The 18,000-nt window shown below is 37.1% G+C and overlaps 5 protein-coding genes across 12 annotated transcripts; 1 reads left to right on the forward strand and 4 right to left on the reverse strand.

Moving 5' to 3' along the window:
- Window positions 1-38: 38 nt before the first annotated feature.
- Window positions 39-6,871, reverse strand: LOC110850618 (calcium release-activated calcium channel protein 1). Of its 6 annotated transcripts, none has more exons than XM_035853358.1 (6): window positions 6,680-6,871; window positions 2,726-2,876; window positions 1,046-1,171; window positions 871-961; window positions 671-785; window positions 39-600 (listed from the first exon to the last, which is right to left on the reverse strand). In XM_035853358.1, the coding sequence occupies exons 2-6, from the start codon at window positions 2,840-2,842 to the stop codon at window positions 279-281; spliced, it is 771 nt and encodes a 256-aa protein (XP_035709251.1). In that variant the 5' UTR covers window positions 2,843-2,876; window positions 6,680-6,871; the 3' UTR covers window positions 39-278. The 6 variants fall into 6 exon arrangements, with proteins under 6 accessions (XP_035709251.1, XP_035709250.1, XP_021953757.1 ...); XM_035853357.1 differs by having other exon boundaries at window positions 6,500-6,871; XM_022098065.2 differs by lacking the exon at window positions 6,680-6,871 and adding an exon at window positions 6,462-6,599.
- A 36-nt stretch (window positions 6,872-6,907) lies between these two features.
- On the forward strand, window positions 6,908-12,282 carry LOC110850612 (jmjC domain-containing histone demethylation protein 1). Of its 3 annotated transcripts, XM_035853353.1 has the most exons (14): window positions 6,908-7,064; window positions 7,701-7,851; window positions 7,939-8,064; window positions 8,134-8,378; window positions 8,453-8,581; window positions 8,673-8,942; window positions 9,010-9,168; window positions 9,264-9,482; window positions 9,580-10,365; window positions 10,432-10,817; window positions 10,901-10,914; window positions 10,990-11,176; window positions 11,280-11,639; window positions 11,749-12,282. In XM_035853353.1, the coding sequence occupies exons 1-14, from the start codon at window positions 6,996-6,998 to the stop codon at window positions 12,203-12,205; spliced, it is 3,558 nt and encodes a 1,185-aa protein (XP_035709246.1). In that variant the 5' UTR covers window positions 6,908-6,995; the 3' UTR covers window positions 12,206-12,282. The 3 variants fall into 3 exon arrangements, with proteins under 3 accessions (XP_035709246.1, XP_035709244.1, XP_035709245.1); XM_035853351.1 differs by having other exon boundaries at window positions 10,901-11,176; XM_035853352.1 differs by lacking the exon at window positions 6,908-7,064 and adding an exon at window positions 7,292-7,629 and having other exon boundaries at window positions 10,901-11,176.
- Window positions 12,283-12,296: 14 nt separating this feature from the next.
- Window positions 12,297-12,720, reverse strand: LOC110850622 (protein PET117 homolog, mitochondrial-like). Its single transcript, XM_022098075.2, has 2 exons — window positions 12,539-12,720; window positions 12,297-12,470 (listed from the first exon to the last, which is right to left on the reverse strand). Exons 1-2 carry the CDS (start codon window positions 12,628-12,630, stop codon window positions 12,329-12,331), a joined length of 234 nt encoding a protein of 77 aa, XP_021953767.1. The 5' UTR covers window positions 12,631-12,720; the 3' UTR covers window positions 12,297-12,328.
- A 78-nt stretch (window positions 12,721-12,798) lies between these two features.
- Window positions 12,799-14,371, reverse strand: LOC110850620 (SEC14-like protein 4). Its single transcript, XM_022098072.2, has 7 exons — window positions 14,142-14,371; window positions 13,996-14,071; window positions 13,857-13,900; window positions 13,661-13,775; window positions 13,346-13,555; window positions 13,193-13,273; window positions 12,799-13,115 (listed from the first exon to the last, which is right to left on the reverse strand). Exons 1-7 carry the CDS (start codon window positions 14,259-14,261, stop codon window positions 12,937-12,939), a joined length of 825 nt encoding a protein of 274 aa, XP_021953764.1. The 5' UTR covers window positions 14,262-14,371; the 3' UTR covers window positions 12,799-12,936.
- An 867-nt stretch (window positions 14,372-15,238) lies between these two features.
- On the reverse strand, window positions 15,239-17,879 carry LOC118436116. Its single transcript, XM_035853354.1, has 3 exons — window positions 17,652-17,879; window positions 16,244-17,049; window positions 15,239-16,171 (listed from the first exon to the last, which is right to left on the reverse strand). Exons 1-3 carry the CDS (start codon window positions 17,786-17,788, stop codon window positions 15,789-15,791), a joined length of 1,326 nt encoding a protein of 441 aa, XP_035709247.1. The 5' UTR covers window positions 17,789-17,879; the 3' UTR covers window positions 15,239-15,788.
- Between the last annotated feature and the right edge of the window lie 121 nt (window positions 17,880-18,000).

The following is an 18,000-nucleotide window of genomic DNA, read 5'->3' on the forward strand; positions in this document are numbered from 1 at the left end:
CTATTTTGTCTCAAGTAAAGTGAACTAGACACGAGAAGTAATCTTTCGTATTATCTTCTGTAAAACAAACTTTATTATTTGATTGCGTAAATTATGGCAATTACATCACCTGAATGAGGATCTATGAGCTTATTCGACAATGTCGATAACATTATGAGATGACGTTTCAGAAAGAGGTAAGAAACCAGTAAATAATAGGAAACATAACGGTGTTAAGACTAATCATAATGATGAATTGGTAAAATTAGGTACACATGTATTTATATATATATAAATATCTATACAATATTTATATTTCGGTTGGGCGAAGGCTGCGAATTTCCAGCATTATTTTGCCCCGTCGAGTCCAAATTTTGTTTCAATTGTTCCAACTCTCGTAGTCCAGTCTCTGTGAGTTCGTATTTATGTACCACCAACTTGTGGTAGAAGTGAATGGCGAAAACAATAAACAGAATTAGTACTGGCACCATAACAATCGTGGCTGACGAAGCAGCCATCATTGAGTAGTCGTAAAATTTGACCCAACATAAAATTGCTAGCTCGCAGAGAAACAGGAATATTCCTAAAACTGTACTGAAAGCCCATCCTGCTTCAATATACCTGCAGAAAAATAATTATTTACTCTTAAGATGCACATGCATATCGAATCTTGTTTTTGTAAAGTACCAACCAATGCATTCTCTCATGCGGTGACTCCTCCACAATATTAATGTTATGAAGATTGGAAACAGCTTCGACATTTGGTAATATACACGTACTGATCATTAGTGCGAGCATGTGAACAGCTGCAAAAAAAACAGATTAAGTAGTAGATTTGAAAATGTAATGATTGAATTAAAAAAAATATATGACTGTCAGAAGTGTACATACCTACTAAAAGACTAGTGCAAATGACAAAGGCAACTAACAATCCGGGTGGGACTTTGGTGTCATCATTGAGTTGCATTTCCACCATTGCCACCTAACGCACAACAAACAAGAAAATAAAATCAATACAAACAAATCCTCAATTCATGTACAAATTTTAAAAATAAAATTTTCAGACCATGGCGAAGCCAGACATGAGGGCTGACGTTTTGTTGATCGCCTTCAGCTTTGCTCGACTCAAGTGTAACTTCCTCCATGACAGCAACGTCGCCGCAGAGTACTGCCCCTCGGTACTCATGTTGTACTGTAAGATATTAAAGTTGAATATAATTATAATAGATGATAACATATGTACAACAACATTAATTATTTTAATTACAGGGTATATATGCCAACAAAATCTAAAAAATGCACCTTCCAAAAAATGAAACAAAATATAATTACTTTTTAACTAACCGTTATGTAACTAACAATAAACAATAAGCAATAAATAAAAAGTGACGAAATAAAGCAGAAAGAGAACTGAAAGCGATAGAGTCGCTGCGCACTGCTTACCCCCTGATAATAGCCCCTGATTTCGGGTGGCACCCACTCCATGTCGCAATCACTGTCGCTGTCGTATTGTAACACCCTTCAGTTTCCGATAAATCCCCACCCACAATCAAGACAAAATTCATATAAGCGAATAGTCATTTTTTTCAGATAAGCCTGTTTCCAGCACACTTCATTGACCACTCTAAATTTTTGGTCACATGGTGGAGAAACCACTGTTATTTACCATGGCACTTTTTTACATTTGTACAAAAGTTAAAGTTAAGAGAAATTGAATCAATGAAGGTTTGCGCGAGACCCATTATCAAAGCCGTAGCAGTTTTGGAAATCTCACCCTAAACTACTACCCTTAAAGCATTACAAATTAGGCTAACACCACGGACCGGATTTATCGGAACGTCGATCGTAAAAGTGAAATATTAGTAAAACATTATTAAATAGGGATGGATTTAGAGGAAAACTTACATTACATTGTGGGGAGTAGTCAAAACTTGAGATTCTCAGATAAAGGTCACGATACGTTTCTTCCATCAACTATTTTTTACTAATGGACAAGCTTTCTTCAAGACCAATGTTTTCACTACCTATCACCTAACTTCACCTTGTCCGTGGTATGTGATAATGATATGGTCACCTGTTAATGGACATTATTTGATTCTATACTATAAATAAATAACAAACTGATTGGCACCAATTTAATTCTGTTCCCTGCTGACTATTTAAACAAATTGTGTGTTAGTTAAACTACCACACTCCTCAAGTGGTAAGAATAATAATAATATTGTCAATCAAGTTAAAATATAGTTGAATTTACTGCACCCAGTTTCTACACATCGGGGAAAGTGACTCGGTTGCCTCTACTCGTCATCACTATTTGCAACGGAGAAGAGAGATTCAAGCAAGCGGGGTGAAAGTAGAAAATTACACGAGTCACCGAGAATGCATAAGCGAGGCACGCAGCTTTCACCGTGTATTACGACATCAATTTTTTTATACAAAGGTCAAAATTGCATGCAATTCAATTTCATTTGACTAATTAACATAATGATTGATTTAGAATTAGTTTTGAATGCATTTTTATATCGAGGATATCATCCACCTTAAGCAAAGACTGCACTGCACAGTTCCAGTGATAGGCTGATTATTAAAGTGGTGTGAGATTAGATTAGCATAAACTTTCAAATTATGCAAGCCAATGTCATACACATTTAAGCAATTAAAACACGTGTAAAATGCATTTATACTATGTAAAAATAACACGATTTTAAAACTTGGGATTAGTAAGGATTTGTCATTTTGCACTTACCAAATCTGACGCTTCCGCATGTGTCTGACCAGGAATGGAGGCGAGGCTGGTGGCATATGCGTAGTTCTCGTAGTACAAACTAGACGCCAAAGGAGCGTTTTGTGATCCGGACTTCATCTTTGACGACGCTGGTCCTCCGCTTAACTTTATTCTGTGTCGAAATTAAAGAAATTTTCCCAAAATTAACTTTTTTGTAGAACTGATAGTCACTCCAAGCACACTTTTTCACTTCTCTGCAGCATTCTGCAGAGCAGGGGATGATATTTTACTTGGTTTGGAAGGAAAGAGAGATTCGATGCCAGTTGTATAATATATTTCATGTCCCTGGTGTACAGCAGCACAAAATAAAGGCCAGAGTCCTATGCCACACCTCCTACTGCGAATAACTGGGGAGGCAGATGGCTTTGATGATGAATTCACCTCACTGACTTCCAGAAACAAACTGATAATAATAATAATACGATGATGTGCCTAAGCCTGTACTTGACTAGTTATCGCAGACAATGATGAGCGTGGAACAGATCATTTAGCAGTGAAAACGCTGCTGGAGATATGACGAATTATAATAAATCTGAATATTCATGGGATTGTGGGACAAGGATGAACAGAAGACGGAACTAATCGCATCGAACTGATACCGTACACTGATTTCCTCCAAATTGTTGTTACGAGAAATTTTATCACGTTTGTCGATTACTTGGATTTGTCACCATCAGTCAGAGTACACAGAAATTACTAATCCTATGTACATTCATATTTTGTAAATATGTTGAACGTTCCTATGTCTCGCTATCAAAGTTTTCCACAATGAGTTTTATGGTACTTTGTCTCCCTCGCTTCAATCGTAAACTAACTCTGAATAACTTTTACACTCAATTTATAATTGCCATTATGTGCTTGCTCATGAATCAGCATCTCACGGCGAATGCAGCAAAATTTTATGGCCAAGATTTCCTACAATAATGATTAACTTGCCTCTAGAAATCATTGCAGGCTTGAAACCAGCCAACTACTTTTAAGGAAGTTTAACTGTGAACATTTTATGACCATTTGCAGCTAAAATGAAATAGAATGCATTCAAGCAAGTTATTATATACTGTACTGTAATTAATTTGTAGAGGATGGTGCTCATAGACGGAACTAGACACACTATTTCAAGATGTGCTGAAAAATTACGGATTGCTAATTGATAAACTATTATATATGTAGAAAAAAGTACTTTTAAAACAACAGAGATGAATAAATCCTACAGATTTAGTATTATAATTTTGAGAAGTGTCAGGTGTATACGAAAACTAAACAGTTTTATTATAAATGATGCTCTGCACAATTAATGTAATGTTACTATTTATATAGTGAGCCCATAAAGCGCACCACATGCAAACAAAACACAACCAACACAACTCTGTATCCTGGAGTCCATGCAAAAGTGTGAAATGTTGAATCGGATGTAATTCAATCTTCTTGACGGTGATCACAAGTAGATGATCCGAGTAAAACACAAACTGAGGGACTGGACAAGAACAAGAATAAAATACTCACTTAACAAACAAAATCCGTGTGAATGAATGAGGCCTTTTTGGGATAAACACAATTCGCACAATGCATACAACTCTCACACCATGAATGTTTTTGTAACAGCATTGGTTCACACAGAGAATGGATTTATCTAGTATTTGTGTGTGCAATGGATTCCAAAATCAAATCGCAACAACATTGCAGTGCTAAATAGCTCCTCATTCTTATTACCATAAACTCATCGTGGTTAAACAAGCTAAGCTCCCACTATTTGTTTTCCATTTGACTCACATATCATAACTGAGTATGTATGGTTGGTGTATAGTACAAAGTTGAGAAATACAAATACAGCAGAATACAACATAATATGTAACCATAAAGATAATGATCGAATCCGATGTAATAAGTCACGAGACATGAACTCGCTTGATCCTTCTCACACAATTACATAACATTATTCAGTTTTTTACACCGTCGCGAGAGATGAACCAGACCAAGTGTTCCATAAAAGCATTTTCCATATTTCGCGAAAGAAAGTGTTAAACTCGGGTTCTGGTGGGTATCAACTACCATCGCGCGTCAGTGTCGTATCCGTCGCACTTTGTCGCGCTCACCCAATCATGCGTATAATTTAATTAACTATACTGGGTTACTTAAATGTTAGCTTATCAAAATACAAAAAATTTAAATGTTGGTATATCATTAGCCCTCGTTTGTTACGGCACTTGCCGTATAACCCCTTCCCTCAGAAACTTTGACCCCAAAAAACTCCTTGCCCCAGCTATTTGCTTCGGACAACAAAAGCTGAAAATGTAGCTCTTCCCAAGAGGAAAAATCTGGCATCAGGTTGTCAGAAGCAAATGGCTGGGGCAAGGAGTTTTTTGACGATTTCTGTGTACGCAAAAAAACCGCCAATTTTCGAATTTTGAAACTCTTGATGCATCAAAATGTTCGTATTCCAGGGGGAAGTCAAATTGCAAATGCAAGTATATGTCTAACTCTTGTTCTACAAGATCTACATAGACTTTCTCATTTTTCCAAACTTTCTTCTTTTATTTTTACAGGGGGTGTGGTTGCACATTATTCAAAAAATTCTATGGGACATTACTCATTGTACCCATAATTTCAGTTACAATTAATTTTATTTAATTCAATGAAATCGATGCGAAAAGCTATGGAACATATCCGTCATTTTATCTCGCGAGCATTATCCATTGTAGAAAAATACCATTAAGTTTGTGGAAACGAAACAGGAAATCAATTACAGGAATTTGTTATTTGTAATAATATGTATATTTATATTAGGTTTAAATACAATGTCATTCCAGCAAAGGCCAAATAAAATGGGGATATGAATTTATGAATAAATATTAATAATATTATGATAAAATATACAATACAAAATTTGCAAATGAACTGTTCTACACATTCTATATTTGGAAATCATCGTCACTTTCACCAAGTTTATTTCCTCCCTAGGGAAGCTTAATGTTAAAATGAGAGCCACTTTTCGAGAACTATTTTGATAGTCAATATAAAATATTTGCAAAATGTGTCCAGTAGTTCCGCACCACTTATGCATATGTATAATTCTGAAATTTGGATTGACCCCCACACACAGAGTCAAGTCCTTAAAAGCGTCACCCACTCAAGTAACACAAATACATAAACAGAATTTGCAAGATCTTCCAGGCTAGTGATCAAAGTGAGACTCAATATCGCCCATGCCAATATGCCTCATCCTGGATGATTTACATATACAGGAGCACCCAACAAGCTCAAAACTAAACTTTTCCCACGTCGAACTTTCACCTGCTTAAGAAAAATTGATGCTATCTTCCGAATTTTTTTAAAAAAGACGAGTCATTTTCACATTGTCACCTCCATTTTTCCATCAAACAAAGCATATTACCCCCGATTTTGACGTGTTAAGAGAGCTGAGAATATGTGAAAGCAACTTTTTGCCCACCATAGCTTGCCCACCAATGGCAGATGGCCGCTTCGACCGACGTAACGTAAGCCATCATCCACCACCGTCAACCACTCGCTTTACTCCCTGTTTAAAAGCACAAGATATGAAGAAACATCAACAAAATTCTCTTCTTTTGCCTGCTTAAAGCCAAACCTAAAGCTGCTGCTGTTCTCGGTGTAAATTTTCTTTGGAATTAGCACGAGGTGGTGGGTGATAAATTTTAATAAGGAGAAAGCACAAACCAACCTTCCCACTAGAGAGTATTACACCAAATTGGGACCCACCTTACACTCTTCATAATATCTATTAATCGATTGAGTCGGTAATTTGTGCCTTGGGTGAGTTCAACAGTCACACCATGCATTCTTAACACCTTTTCGGCAAAGTCTTGACGCCGTAAGAAATATTACTCAATTTCATAACGCTATTTATTTAGCTCATTGGAGAAAGTGAGAGATACTAACATTAAAAACCAAACGGCATAACTTGATATCTGTAAAAGTCCACATCACTACTACGTTTAATCACTGTCACATAACTTGATACATACAAACGTACTTAATTACGAGTCGGTTTAAAGAATCACTACAGAACTTTTTGTGGCGTTGCTCGTTGTAAGTTGTCAAAGTGGTGATAAAGTTTTCTTTATGACAGATCAACGAATGCCGGATCCACGGGAAATGATGATGTGTCACTGTACGGAAGGAGCGTGATTATTGAGATGATTGCGGACCAATTCCATCAAAGATTAAGTGAGAGGAAAAACAAGTGATTACCGAGATGGAGGGAAAGCACGGGAAGAAACGATCCGACACGGACAGAAGTCCAAAGCGTACAACGCGTCAACTGGTGAGATTCCTTGGTTTATAATGTGATATCTTCGTGATGTACATAAATTAACTAAGCTTCGTTACAAATGGATGGAAGAGTTTCTGATAAGAAATTGGAGGTGGAAATGTTATGCTAATAGAGCCACGACCTGAATTGTATGAAATACGGAACATGGTAATCATCTTCACAATCATATCACTTTATATCAGTGAATGTGTATCTAATGTATTCATCAGATAGATACTTGTGCTGAGCAGACTTTGGTCTCAGAAAACATTCTTTTCAATTTGAATGACGGATCAAAGGGAAAGGAATGCGATTCATTTCTGACAAATCTAAATTTTCTTGATTTGCAATGAGCGTCAAAGTAATGTGCACGGCACTAATAAATCTTGATTCCAACAAACTTATTCCAACAAAAGTTGAACGTAGAAAGAGCAAACAAGTATTTATTCCTTAATCCTTTTTGTACAAATTTCCACAATTAATGGTCTAATAAAACCAATCTGGTTAAGAGAAAGTAAGCGTGTATAAAAGCAGCGATATGGATACCACTTCCGATTTTGAGGCACAGGACGATCACGTACTTTTTAGTCTTGGTTTATTACATGGAGTAGTAGATAACCAAATAAAAATGATATCTATAAATTACAGCGAGATCGAAAGGAGAGAAAGGTGTACACCGACTTCTGGGCTTTGGGCGATGCAGATGACGACATTGAAGGCCCTCAAAGTTTTGACCTGGAGGAGAAACTCAATTCTCCGAAATTTAATAAGAACGTCGTCCTTAGCATGAAAGGCTCTGGTAAATAATACATGATATACTTGCATTATTCCAGAAATTATAGAGCTTCCAGTACGTGAAACCTCTAATTAAATTATTTAATCACAGAATTCAACCTAGCGTATATTCAGAAGCATGGGTTTACGGAACCCTTAATTTTTCACAACAAAGAAGGACTCGGAATACGCATACCAACGCCAAGCTTCAACGTAGGAGATGTAAAGACATGTGTCGGTAATGTATTTAGATTTCTGTATTTTTAATTCTCATACAACTTAAATGAATATATGATGGGAATCCTAGGCTCAAAGAGACTGCTGGATGTGATGGATGTAAGGACACAGAAAAATACCGAGATGACAATGAAAACTTGGCAAGAGTACTACGACAAGGACAACAAGGACAGGCTCCTGAATGTGATTAGTTTGGAGTTTTCACACACAAAGTTGGAAAATTTTGTGGAGGCTCCCAGAGTCGTGAGACAGCTCGATTGGGTGGATCGGGTGTGGCCACGACATTTAAAAAATATGCAAACCGAATCCACTAACGTATGAACATTTATCTATCTACTTTCTCCTCCATAGTTTGTTTAAAGAAATTAATTAATTCAACAATTTCACAGGTAATGGACGAAATGATGTATCCCAAAGTTCAAAAATATTGTCTAATGAGTGTGAAAGGATGCTACACGGATTTCCATGTTGATTTTGGTGGTACTTCTGTGTGGTACCATATTCTTAGAGGGGCAAAGGTCAGTTGATCCTACAAGTATTTATTTGCATTCTTAGCATTAAACATAATTTATATAAATATTTATTTGCTGTATGTTTTTCTTGTCTCAGGTTTTTTGGTTGATTCCTCCAACTGATAAGAATTTAGGACTGTATCAGGAGTGGGTACTTTCCGGAAAACAGGGCGACACTTTCTTTGGGGACAACGTGGACATTTGTAGTCGTGTGTACCTGCAGGATGGTGACACATTTTTCATTCCATCGGGCTGGATTCATGCCGTATACACTCCAAAAGATTCTCTGGTGTTTGGAGGAAATTTTTTGCATAGTTTTGGAATAGAGAAGCAGTTGAAAATAGCCACGGTTGAAGAGCAGACAAAGGTAAGGTCATCATTACTATTAAAGACTCCATTTTCATAGTTAAGTTTTGTTCTTGCTTTCTATTTAGGTTCCACAAAAATTCCGATACCCATTCTTTACAGAGATGCTGTGGTACACGTTGGAGCGATATGTTCATTGCTTATTGGGACAAAGCTACCTTCGAATACCCTCCGACGATGATAGTTGGAAACTACCTGGTCCTCCTGGGGAAAAGTTAGTGCCCGAGGTATGTTGGATATATTTACATAATTAACCTATCAAATTTACAAATCAATGTTTTTCTAACATATATTTAATTATTTATATTATTATTTCATACAGAATGTTGCTCTTAGTCCGCAAGAGCTACTTGGTTTAAAAGCAATTGTGTTGTACTTGCACCAATTGCCAATTCAACGAAAAAATGTCCCTGTTTTAATTTATGACGCCGTCTCACTTCTGAAATGCATTCGGCAAGTTGTTGAAATGCATCGTTACGATGATCCCGCAAAAGCAGTAACGGGAAAACCTATATTGATCTGGCCCGGAGAAAGGGCAGAGGTATTGCTACAAATAAACCAAATAATGCTAGTAATTTTAACAAAAATAGTGGACTTTCTTTTTTAAAGAATAATTTACATGATTGTTTCTTCACCAGAATGTTGGAAAAATTACTCCTATCCGACGACAGAGGCCTTTCAAAGCAATAACGGCAGGCAAAGTCAGCAACGAGAGCGATTGGGTTGACAGTCCTTCCAGCAATCAAGAAGACGTCACTAAACGTCGCGGTCGTTGTGGAAAATGTCAAGCCTGTCGAAACACAGAGGACTGCGGTCAATGCGCAAATTGTATGATTCGGCAAAAGTACAAAGATTCCGTTGACATTCTTCGACGAAAAATTTGTGTCATGAATGAATGCATGGCTCCAGTATTGTTGCACAACACAATTTGTGGAGAATGTGGTTTTGATGGTTGGAATGAAACGCCCCACGTCGTCCCAAAACTGCACACGACCCTTTCAACCCTCATGGAGTGCAGTATATGTTGGAAAATTGTTCATCCGATCTGCATCGGACATAAGTCTAACCCACAAGTCATTGCCATTGTGAACGATGATCTTCCCAATAGCTGGGAATGTCCGCTGTGCCTCGACACCTCCAGACCTCGCACTTTAAAGAAACACAAAAGCTTGGAGGACTCGAGCATGAAGGGATCCATGTACAATAATAACAGCAACAGCATGAATCAGGACGTCAGCAGTGTGAGCAACAATAGCGTTGTAAACCATAATGACGCTGTGACCATGAATGGGAACAGTTCGGTCAGCTTCCCAGGCAATCTTAAAGGAAGTTCGATCACCTCCTCAATTTCGACCCCATTCCCCGCAATAGTCAAGGAAGAAAAAGGGGAAATTCGGAAATCCACACAGATGATGGACAAGTCTGTAAGTATATTTCGTTAACTGATTTCAAATCTTTAGTCTTAATTAATAATACTAATAATTAATTAGGCACGAGACGATGAGGATAGCGTGAAGCAAAAGTTAGATGAAGTCGTTCGAAGAAAGTCGACTGAAGAGGCTGCCAAAGTCATTGCCGGAAAGATGAATGCTGCAATAAAACGAACTCTGTCCACTGGAAGTGAGGGTAGCAAAACCAAATTTCCACGTCGTCAGCCTGAAGAAATCAATGGAATCGTCACAACAAATAACAATTCTGCCACGCATTATGATCATAAACCCGTGAAATTGGGTAATGTATCGAATGATAAAGACAAACTTCCGTCCAAGAAAGTGAAAAAGGAAGTCGTTTCCGAAGAATCTGATGATGATGACGACGATGAGAAGGATGAGGCTGGGGTCAGGAAATCATCGTTGCCAATAAAATACCCATTCAGGTAATTGATGCTAGTGGTGGTTCAATTTCAAAATTGATAGAAAAAGTTGCCGTAACTTATCACAATACTAATTAATATTGCAGAACGGAGTTATCTGGTAAAATCATTGGTACTTCAACCAAATCTTTAAAGAAGCCGACAAATGTTGTCCGCCCTTCTTCTGAAATTGCAGAGGACAGTTCCAAAAAGTGCAAAAAAAAGTTGGGATATCCTGCCGTCCTCAAGGAGAAGCTTATTTTGGCTCCCATTTTCAAGTGGTTGGATATACAGTCATTGAATCGTGCCGTACAAGTGTGCAAGGACTGGAATAGAGTTGGGATTTCTCCAGAACTTTGGAAAACCATTAACCTCAGCCATAAGTATGTAAATTCATGCGCTATACTGATATGTATACGCTTTTTTGTTAGATGTTACATATATATTAGATTATCCAACACTTTATAAACGGATTATTAATTACAGGAAAATTACTGCAGAATTGCTCAAAGGCGTTGTACGAAGGCAACCAAACATCGTGATACTCAATTGGACACAGATCTCTAAACAGCAATTAGTGTGGCTAATTAGTCGACTACCTCAATTGAAACACTTGTCCCTTCAGGGAAATTCGTGGAACACGGTTTCTGCTTTAAAAACTTGTTTTTGCCCAGTACTTGAAGGTCTCGATCTCGGATATGTGGATAATTTGTTGGACAGTGGGGTCAGAGAAACTCTAGCCGCCCCACTAGATTCCAGACCTGGCTTGACCGACTCTAAGTCTCGACTTCGACACTTGAAATACCTTAATTTGTCCGGAGCTCCTTTATCAGATGTGTCCTTAAGGTATTAATATTGACATGGTCGATTATTAACTATTCCTTATTTGTATACTCCTCCGAGTCAAGTGAAGTGCTTTTTCTTATTTATAAATCTCTCGCTTAATGAAACTCAGGTATGTCACCCAGCATGCCGGAAGCATTGCCAAGTTGGATCTCAGTTCCTGTTCAAGAATAACAGACGCAGGGATTGCTCAATTGGGTGCCCCAGATTCTCCAAGTTTGGAAAATTTGACCCATCTGATCGTCACTGGTTGTCCTCAAATAACCAACATCAGCCTGGATCACCTCAAACGATGCAAAAAACTAATCTACCTGGACATTAAGAGCATACCACAAATTACTGTCGTAGGCCTTACCAAATTTTTTAATCAATTGGCTGAAGCCGAAGCTTCAGGAATTAGAACGTCGAAAATGGTTGTGAAGCACAGTCTCTCTACAGCACAGTTGGAGCTACCCAACCTCCACCAAAACTTCTATCAGTCTGAAATGGTCAGCTCTCGAAATAGCCTCACCTCACCTTCGTTTTTGGTCGGCGTCCACATAAACACTACTACACCTTACCTAAAATAAATTGTTGTTTAATTACACCTTATCTTAAATTAATTGTTTGTTTATTCAATAAAGTTTAACTTGTTATTACAATATAACTGAGGTACACTTACAAATTTATTTATCGCATTCGTCGAACGAAATTCACTCTCTTATCCTTGAACTGCTACTGTTACTATTTCTAATCTGCTTCACGTCGGCGACCGAATGACTCGTGGCTTCAAGTGGAAATACGTTTTTTTCTTGACGTTCTAAATCTTTGGTAATTCCTTCGTGCAGATTTTGTCTAAGAAAAAAATAGTATCTCAATTTTACACAATTTTTATAAAAAAATATCATAACTTGTTGACCAACCTGTCCAAATGCTGACGGAGGTGTACGTATCCAATAGTGCCCGCAGTAATGACGCAGGACGTTCCAAAAACCGTTTTCGCCAACTTGCTCATCCTCTAGATTAAATTATTCAGTTATTGTGTAAACAATTTGTAAAAAATTGCGTGTTTCTGAAGTTAGTGAAAATGGTTCCCTCTTGTTCGTCCCATGTGAGCAGGGCAGAGCAAGACAGGTGGAGAAAGCTGTTGAGCTTCCTAAATAAATACCTCGTTGTGAACGACTTTCACTTTTATGACACGGTTTTATTGCACCATTTAAGAAATGCCAGTTTGTTTTTTTACTTTGTAATTACATAATGCAATATAATTTAATGGCTTCAGCCATGAATAAAATATTTTATGAAATTTCATCGAATCGAATCAATCTGCATAGCTGGCCGTGCCCCCAACGGATGGTGGAAGTTGGTTACGAGGAATTTCACGGTAAACTTGGCTTTGCCATTTTTCTTTGTTCCGTCCAAAGATTTTGAGCGAATCTCTAGTTAGAGGACTTACTGCGTTTTTTAACACTTGCAAAACCGGTTCCATTGCGGCTGGAGCTAAAACATGGATGAAATTAATGATATTTTTAAGTTTAAGACAAAGCAATTGAAAAATATTTTTCTACGCGTAATACTATTGATTAAAAACATGCTGTCACATGCTCCTGGAAAATGATTCTCGTACGAGTCTATGAAATTCAATGTCATGGGCAAACCTGTAGTAATAGGAAAAGTTGTAATTAAACAGTTTTAAATCATTCAAATACGAGAAATAAAAGAAGGTTTACATTGGAGGCACAGGTGCTGGGCGACATTGAAACCGCCCAGATTTGTCACGAGAGAATATTGAGTGATATTACGACCTTCAGTTTCTCGAAGAGTTCTAACTTTTGTTGTCACTTGTTCCAAGTATCGGTCCATATATCGAAGCAGTCGCTTCCCCTTTCCACTTAATGAAGCCCTTCGAAAGTCATAACTTCCCAGGTCCCAGAACGCAACTAAATAGTAATGTAATTTACAAATGCAGCTCAATTTTAGGGGACGGCGTCATTTTCTATTTAGTTTTTCTAAAGACTATAAATAATCAAATTCATATTCAATACCCGGCCTTCCTTGGTAATCGAAACCATCTATAAAATATTTATAATCGGATTCCATGTCGGAAAAATCCTCATCCAAAATGGAATCCATCCCATTTTTCTTTCTCCAGTCTAAATTCTAGTCGAAAATTCTTACATTAATAGCATATAATAGCATATTTGTTGACCACTCTGTACCCCATAAGGAAATTTTGCATACCTTTAGAAGCATGGATTCGGCTGCATGAAGATCAAAATTCCGTGCTGCATAAAGTCATAATGCAAAAATTAAAAATTTAATGCTTAAAAATTTACAGAGTGCAACATGGAATAATTAGTAAAATTATTTAATATTTTACCCCTTAACCACCGAATAAGGTAGATATCTTCACGCATATAATCATGAGTTAGATCTGAGTCAACTAATTCTCGAAACTAATTATATAAAGTTGACATTCATAAACTAAATAATTTAAATTACAACAAAAATATTACTGGTTTATACCTTATCTAACGCTTGTTTTTGATCCCAAGTAATCGACAAGTCTTGTTCAATAGTAACTGACAATGTTTTATTAACATAAAACAAGAGTAGCACGAAATATATTTCTTGGCAAAAATGCATTATGATTGGCAACTTATTCTGGATACTGATTGATGGATTTCAGCTTGAAAAGTGTTAACAGTGTCGGGCAGTAAATTGCATTGAATGACAATGAGATAGTTGCAGACAGTTTATGAGCAACTCAAGATATTTATTAAGGGGTGAAAGCCCTTTATAAGATCGTTATGTCCGTCCGTCTGTCTGTCTGTCTGTCTGTCTGTCTGTCCGTCCGTAGCTCCGATAACTTTTGAAAGGAAAGACATAGAGACTTGAAATTTTGAACGTTAACTCCTAACGTCAAGGGACAGGACAAGTTCGAAGATGGACACTTTGACAGTGATATCGTCACAGTGACGAAAAGTGACGAAAAAGTGTCACTTGTCAGTTTTGACATGTGACACATCATTTTTAACTATTTTTCAATGAGGAATTCGAAAATTCATGTCATTTTGTGTTTGGACGTCACCTGTGACGATGACATCGTCACGGTGACGAAAAGTGACGAAAAAGTGTCACTTGTCAGTTTTGACATGTGACACGTCATTTTTAACTATTTTTCAATGTCAAATTCAATGGTGACCTCCATTTTGACCTCAGAGGTCATGTAAAGGTCATAGGACATATCTATTTCAATTTCAACTGAAATTTAACCCCGAATTCAATGGTGACCTCCATTTTGACCTCAGAGGTCATATAAAGGTCACATAAGGGTTATCAACTGTTAAATTTGACACAAATAAGACACAAAAGTCGAAAACACGTCAGAAGTGTCAATCTTAACAAATTTTCGAACAATTATTTGATATTCACATTGACGTATGACACTCCTTTCACCCCTTGGTTACATGCGTTGTAACGGTTTATTGTTACCAAATCTCACATGACGCTTGTTATCCAACCAATGCCAAAGAATAAAAAATCTGTAACAAGACAAATAAAAGTTTCATGGAAGGTTAGCTTAATTGCGTTTAATTGAGGTATCGTCTGACCAATAATTATACGGGCAGGATAATCTTTTATTTCATCGTTATTTTATTGTCTTAACAAGGTACTTTTATTTATTTACATGGTCTACCTGCAGACATGTCTTGGAATACGTAAATTGAATGTATTGGATTTTATATAATTTTCCTGTTTTTTTAGAGCCACTTATCTTACTCCATTTTATTTTACTTTACTTGTTTTACAAATGAACAACGTGACTACATATGTATTTATATTGATTAAATATGAAAACGAGATCCTAAAAAACTGGACACATTTTTTTAGCATAGATATGTAGCATCTTCAGCATTTAATTTTTGCAGATGTTCATGCAAAAGCTTGAATTGTTTTTTTGCATGCTGTTTAAACTGTTACATAAGTAATTCTAAGTTTAATTATATAATATGAAGTCAAAAAGTCACGGAAATGAGATAAAGGCGAGGAAGATTTATTGCTCAATCATTTGAAAAATATACATCATGATTTAAGTAGGTTATAAAAATATATTAAGTCTACTGAAATCTTGAAAGTATCAAAAATTCGTCTTGTGCGTGTTTAAGATTTTTATTTGCACTCTGGCCTTTCATACTTTTGACATTCTCCAGTCGTTTGTCCGTGCTCGTGAGCCTTCTTGATTTCCATACTCACTGGACTATCACGAACCAACTCGTTGTCACTCAAGGACTCAACCAAGCCTAACAAGTCGATTTCATCCTCATCCTCTCCTATTTTTTTCTCCTTCTTTTCTTTCTTTGAAGAAACTGCTTTGCGACAAATTTGCAACTGCAAACAACTCTGGGCAGTAGTCACATACTTCTTGGCATAGTTGGACACGGTCGATACTAAATTTCCAAATAATTCCGATGGGGCTACGGAAATCGCCGTACCGTTGACCTTGTCATTGCTCCGACCTTCTCTACGAGACGACTTTTCCCTTGCTGTAGTATCTGCTTAAAATATAAATATTTAGACATAATTCTGAAAAACAATTCATTTGTCAAAGAATTTTAAAATCGCACCTTTCCGATTATGATTATGAACACCATTGTACTCATAAAAGTCCTGATAACCAAACGGACGGTTTCCAACATGATCCTCATTTCCAGACCAGCCGTCTCCATTGTCCGGTCCAAAGTTGTTGCCACCATGTCCAAAATGTCCACCCAAGAACTGGTCTAAAATTCCGGGAATCCCATGTGGCAAAATGCTGTCCAGCAGTGAACTTCCCCATCCTCCACCAAATCCATTTCCTCCTCCTCCCCCAAATTTGCCAGGATGTAAGAGTCCAGGGACTAGAAAGAATGCTCCAATTCCAACGACTATTGCTGCAATGAGACCTCCCAAGTTCAACTTAAGAATGTTTGAGACGTCATTTTGCCCTCCACCTCCTCCTCCGTAGGACTTCCCAGAGAACGTATTGATCAGCTTGTCCGTCGAGAGTGAGACGAAGGGGACGGTGAAGGCGAGGCCGAATTGAAGGTCTGGAGGAGTTTTCTGAATTCCAAGCGGACTTCCGAATCTCGCCCCTTTCGAATCCCCACCAAACAAATCACCACCTCCTCCTCCAAGACCAGGAAGCAGTGATCGCTTCAAATTAGTCGCAGACGTTCCGGTGGTTGAATTGGTAAACTTTCGCCCAACTTTGGCATCTTGATCATCAATTTGATGAGATTGTTGACGAGATTCTTCAGCATCCAGCGTTTCACTGGATCTGGGTCGCTTCCCATTGTTGTTGTTGCTGTTATGTCGTCTACTTTCTGCCTCTTCGGCATAACTTTCATTCCTCTGGAGTGACCTGTAGCTCGGATATTTCAAGTGTTTAGGTCTGTGGAGAGATAACAGAGTAACAATGTTTTACACAATTATGATTAAAACCCTTAATTAAATATGGTGACAATCTCTTTAATTGTGTCCTCATTATCATTAATTTTCATTTTCATTTAACTTTCTCTTATGATGACGATGCTACAATTAGCAGGCAATTTGCTGCATATGTCGAGCAAATTGTTTGTGGTCAGTGACTGTATTACATGTATTATCTCATGCATGTCGCCAAAACTAATTATTTTAGCTTCCGTGATCTCTGAATGCAAGTGTTTAGAAATTATCTGACGCGGTGTGCGACGACAAAAATGTGTTATACTAATATTTTTGTTTTAATTTCAGAAATTTAAATTTAATTTTGCATAATTTACGAGAAGTGTTAATAGACGTGATAAATACTTTGTTGCCTATGAGGTGACAAATTTCTTCTAAATGTCTATCTATATCAAAATGCGAATTTAGTAAACTATTATTATTTACAAACCTCTCTAACTTTTGCTAAAATTTTGTGAAAAAAATTCAAATATGCCAATTCGTTTAATGCAATCGTTCTTAGAATTAATTAAAAAAAAAATATTGACAAGAAAATAATAAATTTCTTACCTCACAATTGTGATATCCTTTGGAGATCCATCTATTTGTGCTTGGCATAAAACTGCCAAAATTATGACTACCAGTGAAATAACGGATAACAATATAGTACCACCACTTCCACAAAATTCTCGATTTCCTCGCCACATTGTGCGATTTTTTTTTGCGATACGATATATATGCTTTTCGAATGTATATGCCCGTGTACGAAATAATGTTTCAGGCGTCGACAACTAAACTGAGTCCGTGATCCATGTAACACTCAGTTTTATAAAGATTAAAAAATTTCTCTCAATTTCACTCTCGTTTCTTATAATAACGATGACAATGGACTTTATCAACAAGTATTGTTATGTAAAGT

This window comes from Folsomia candida, unplaced genomic scaffold, assembly GCF_002217175.1.
Source record: "Folsomia candida strain VU population unplaced genomic scaffold, ASM221717v1 Fcan01_Sc006, whole genome shotgun sequence".
Lineage (NCBI taxonomy): Eukaryota > Metazoa > Arthropoda > Collembola > Entomobryomorpha > Isotomidae > Folsomia > Folsomia candida.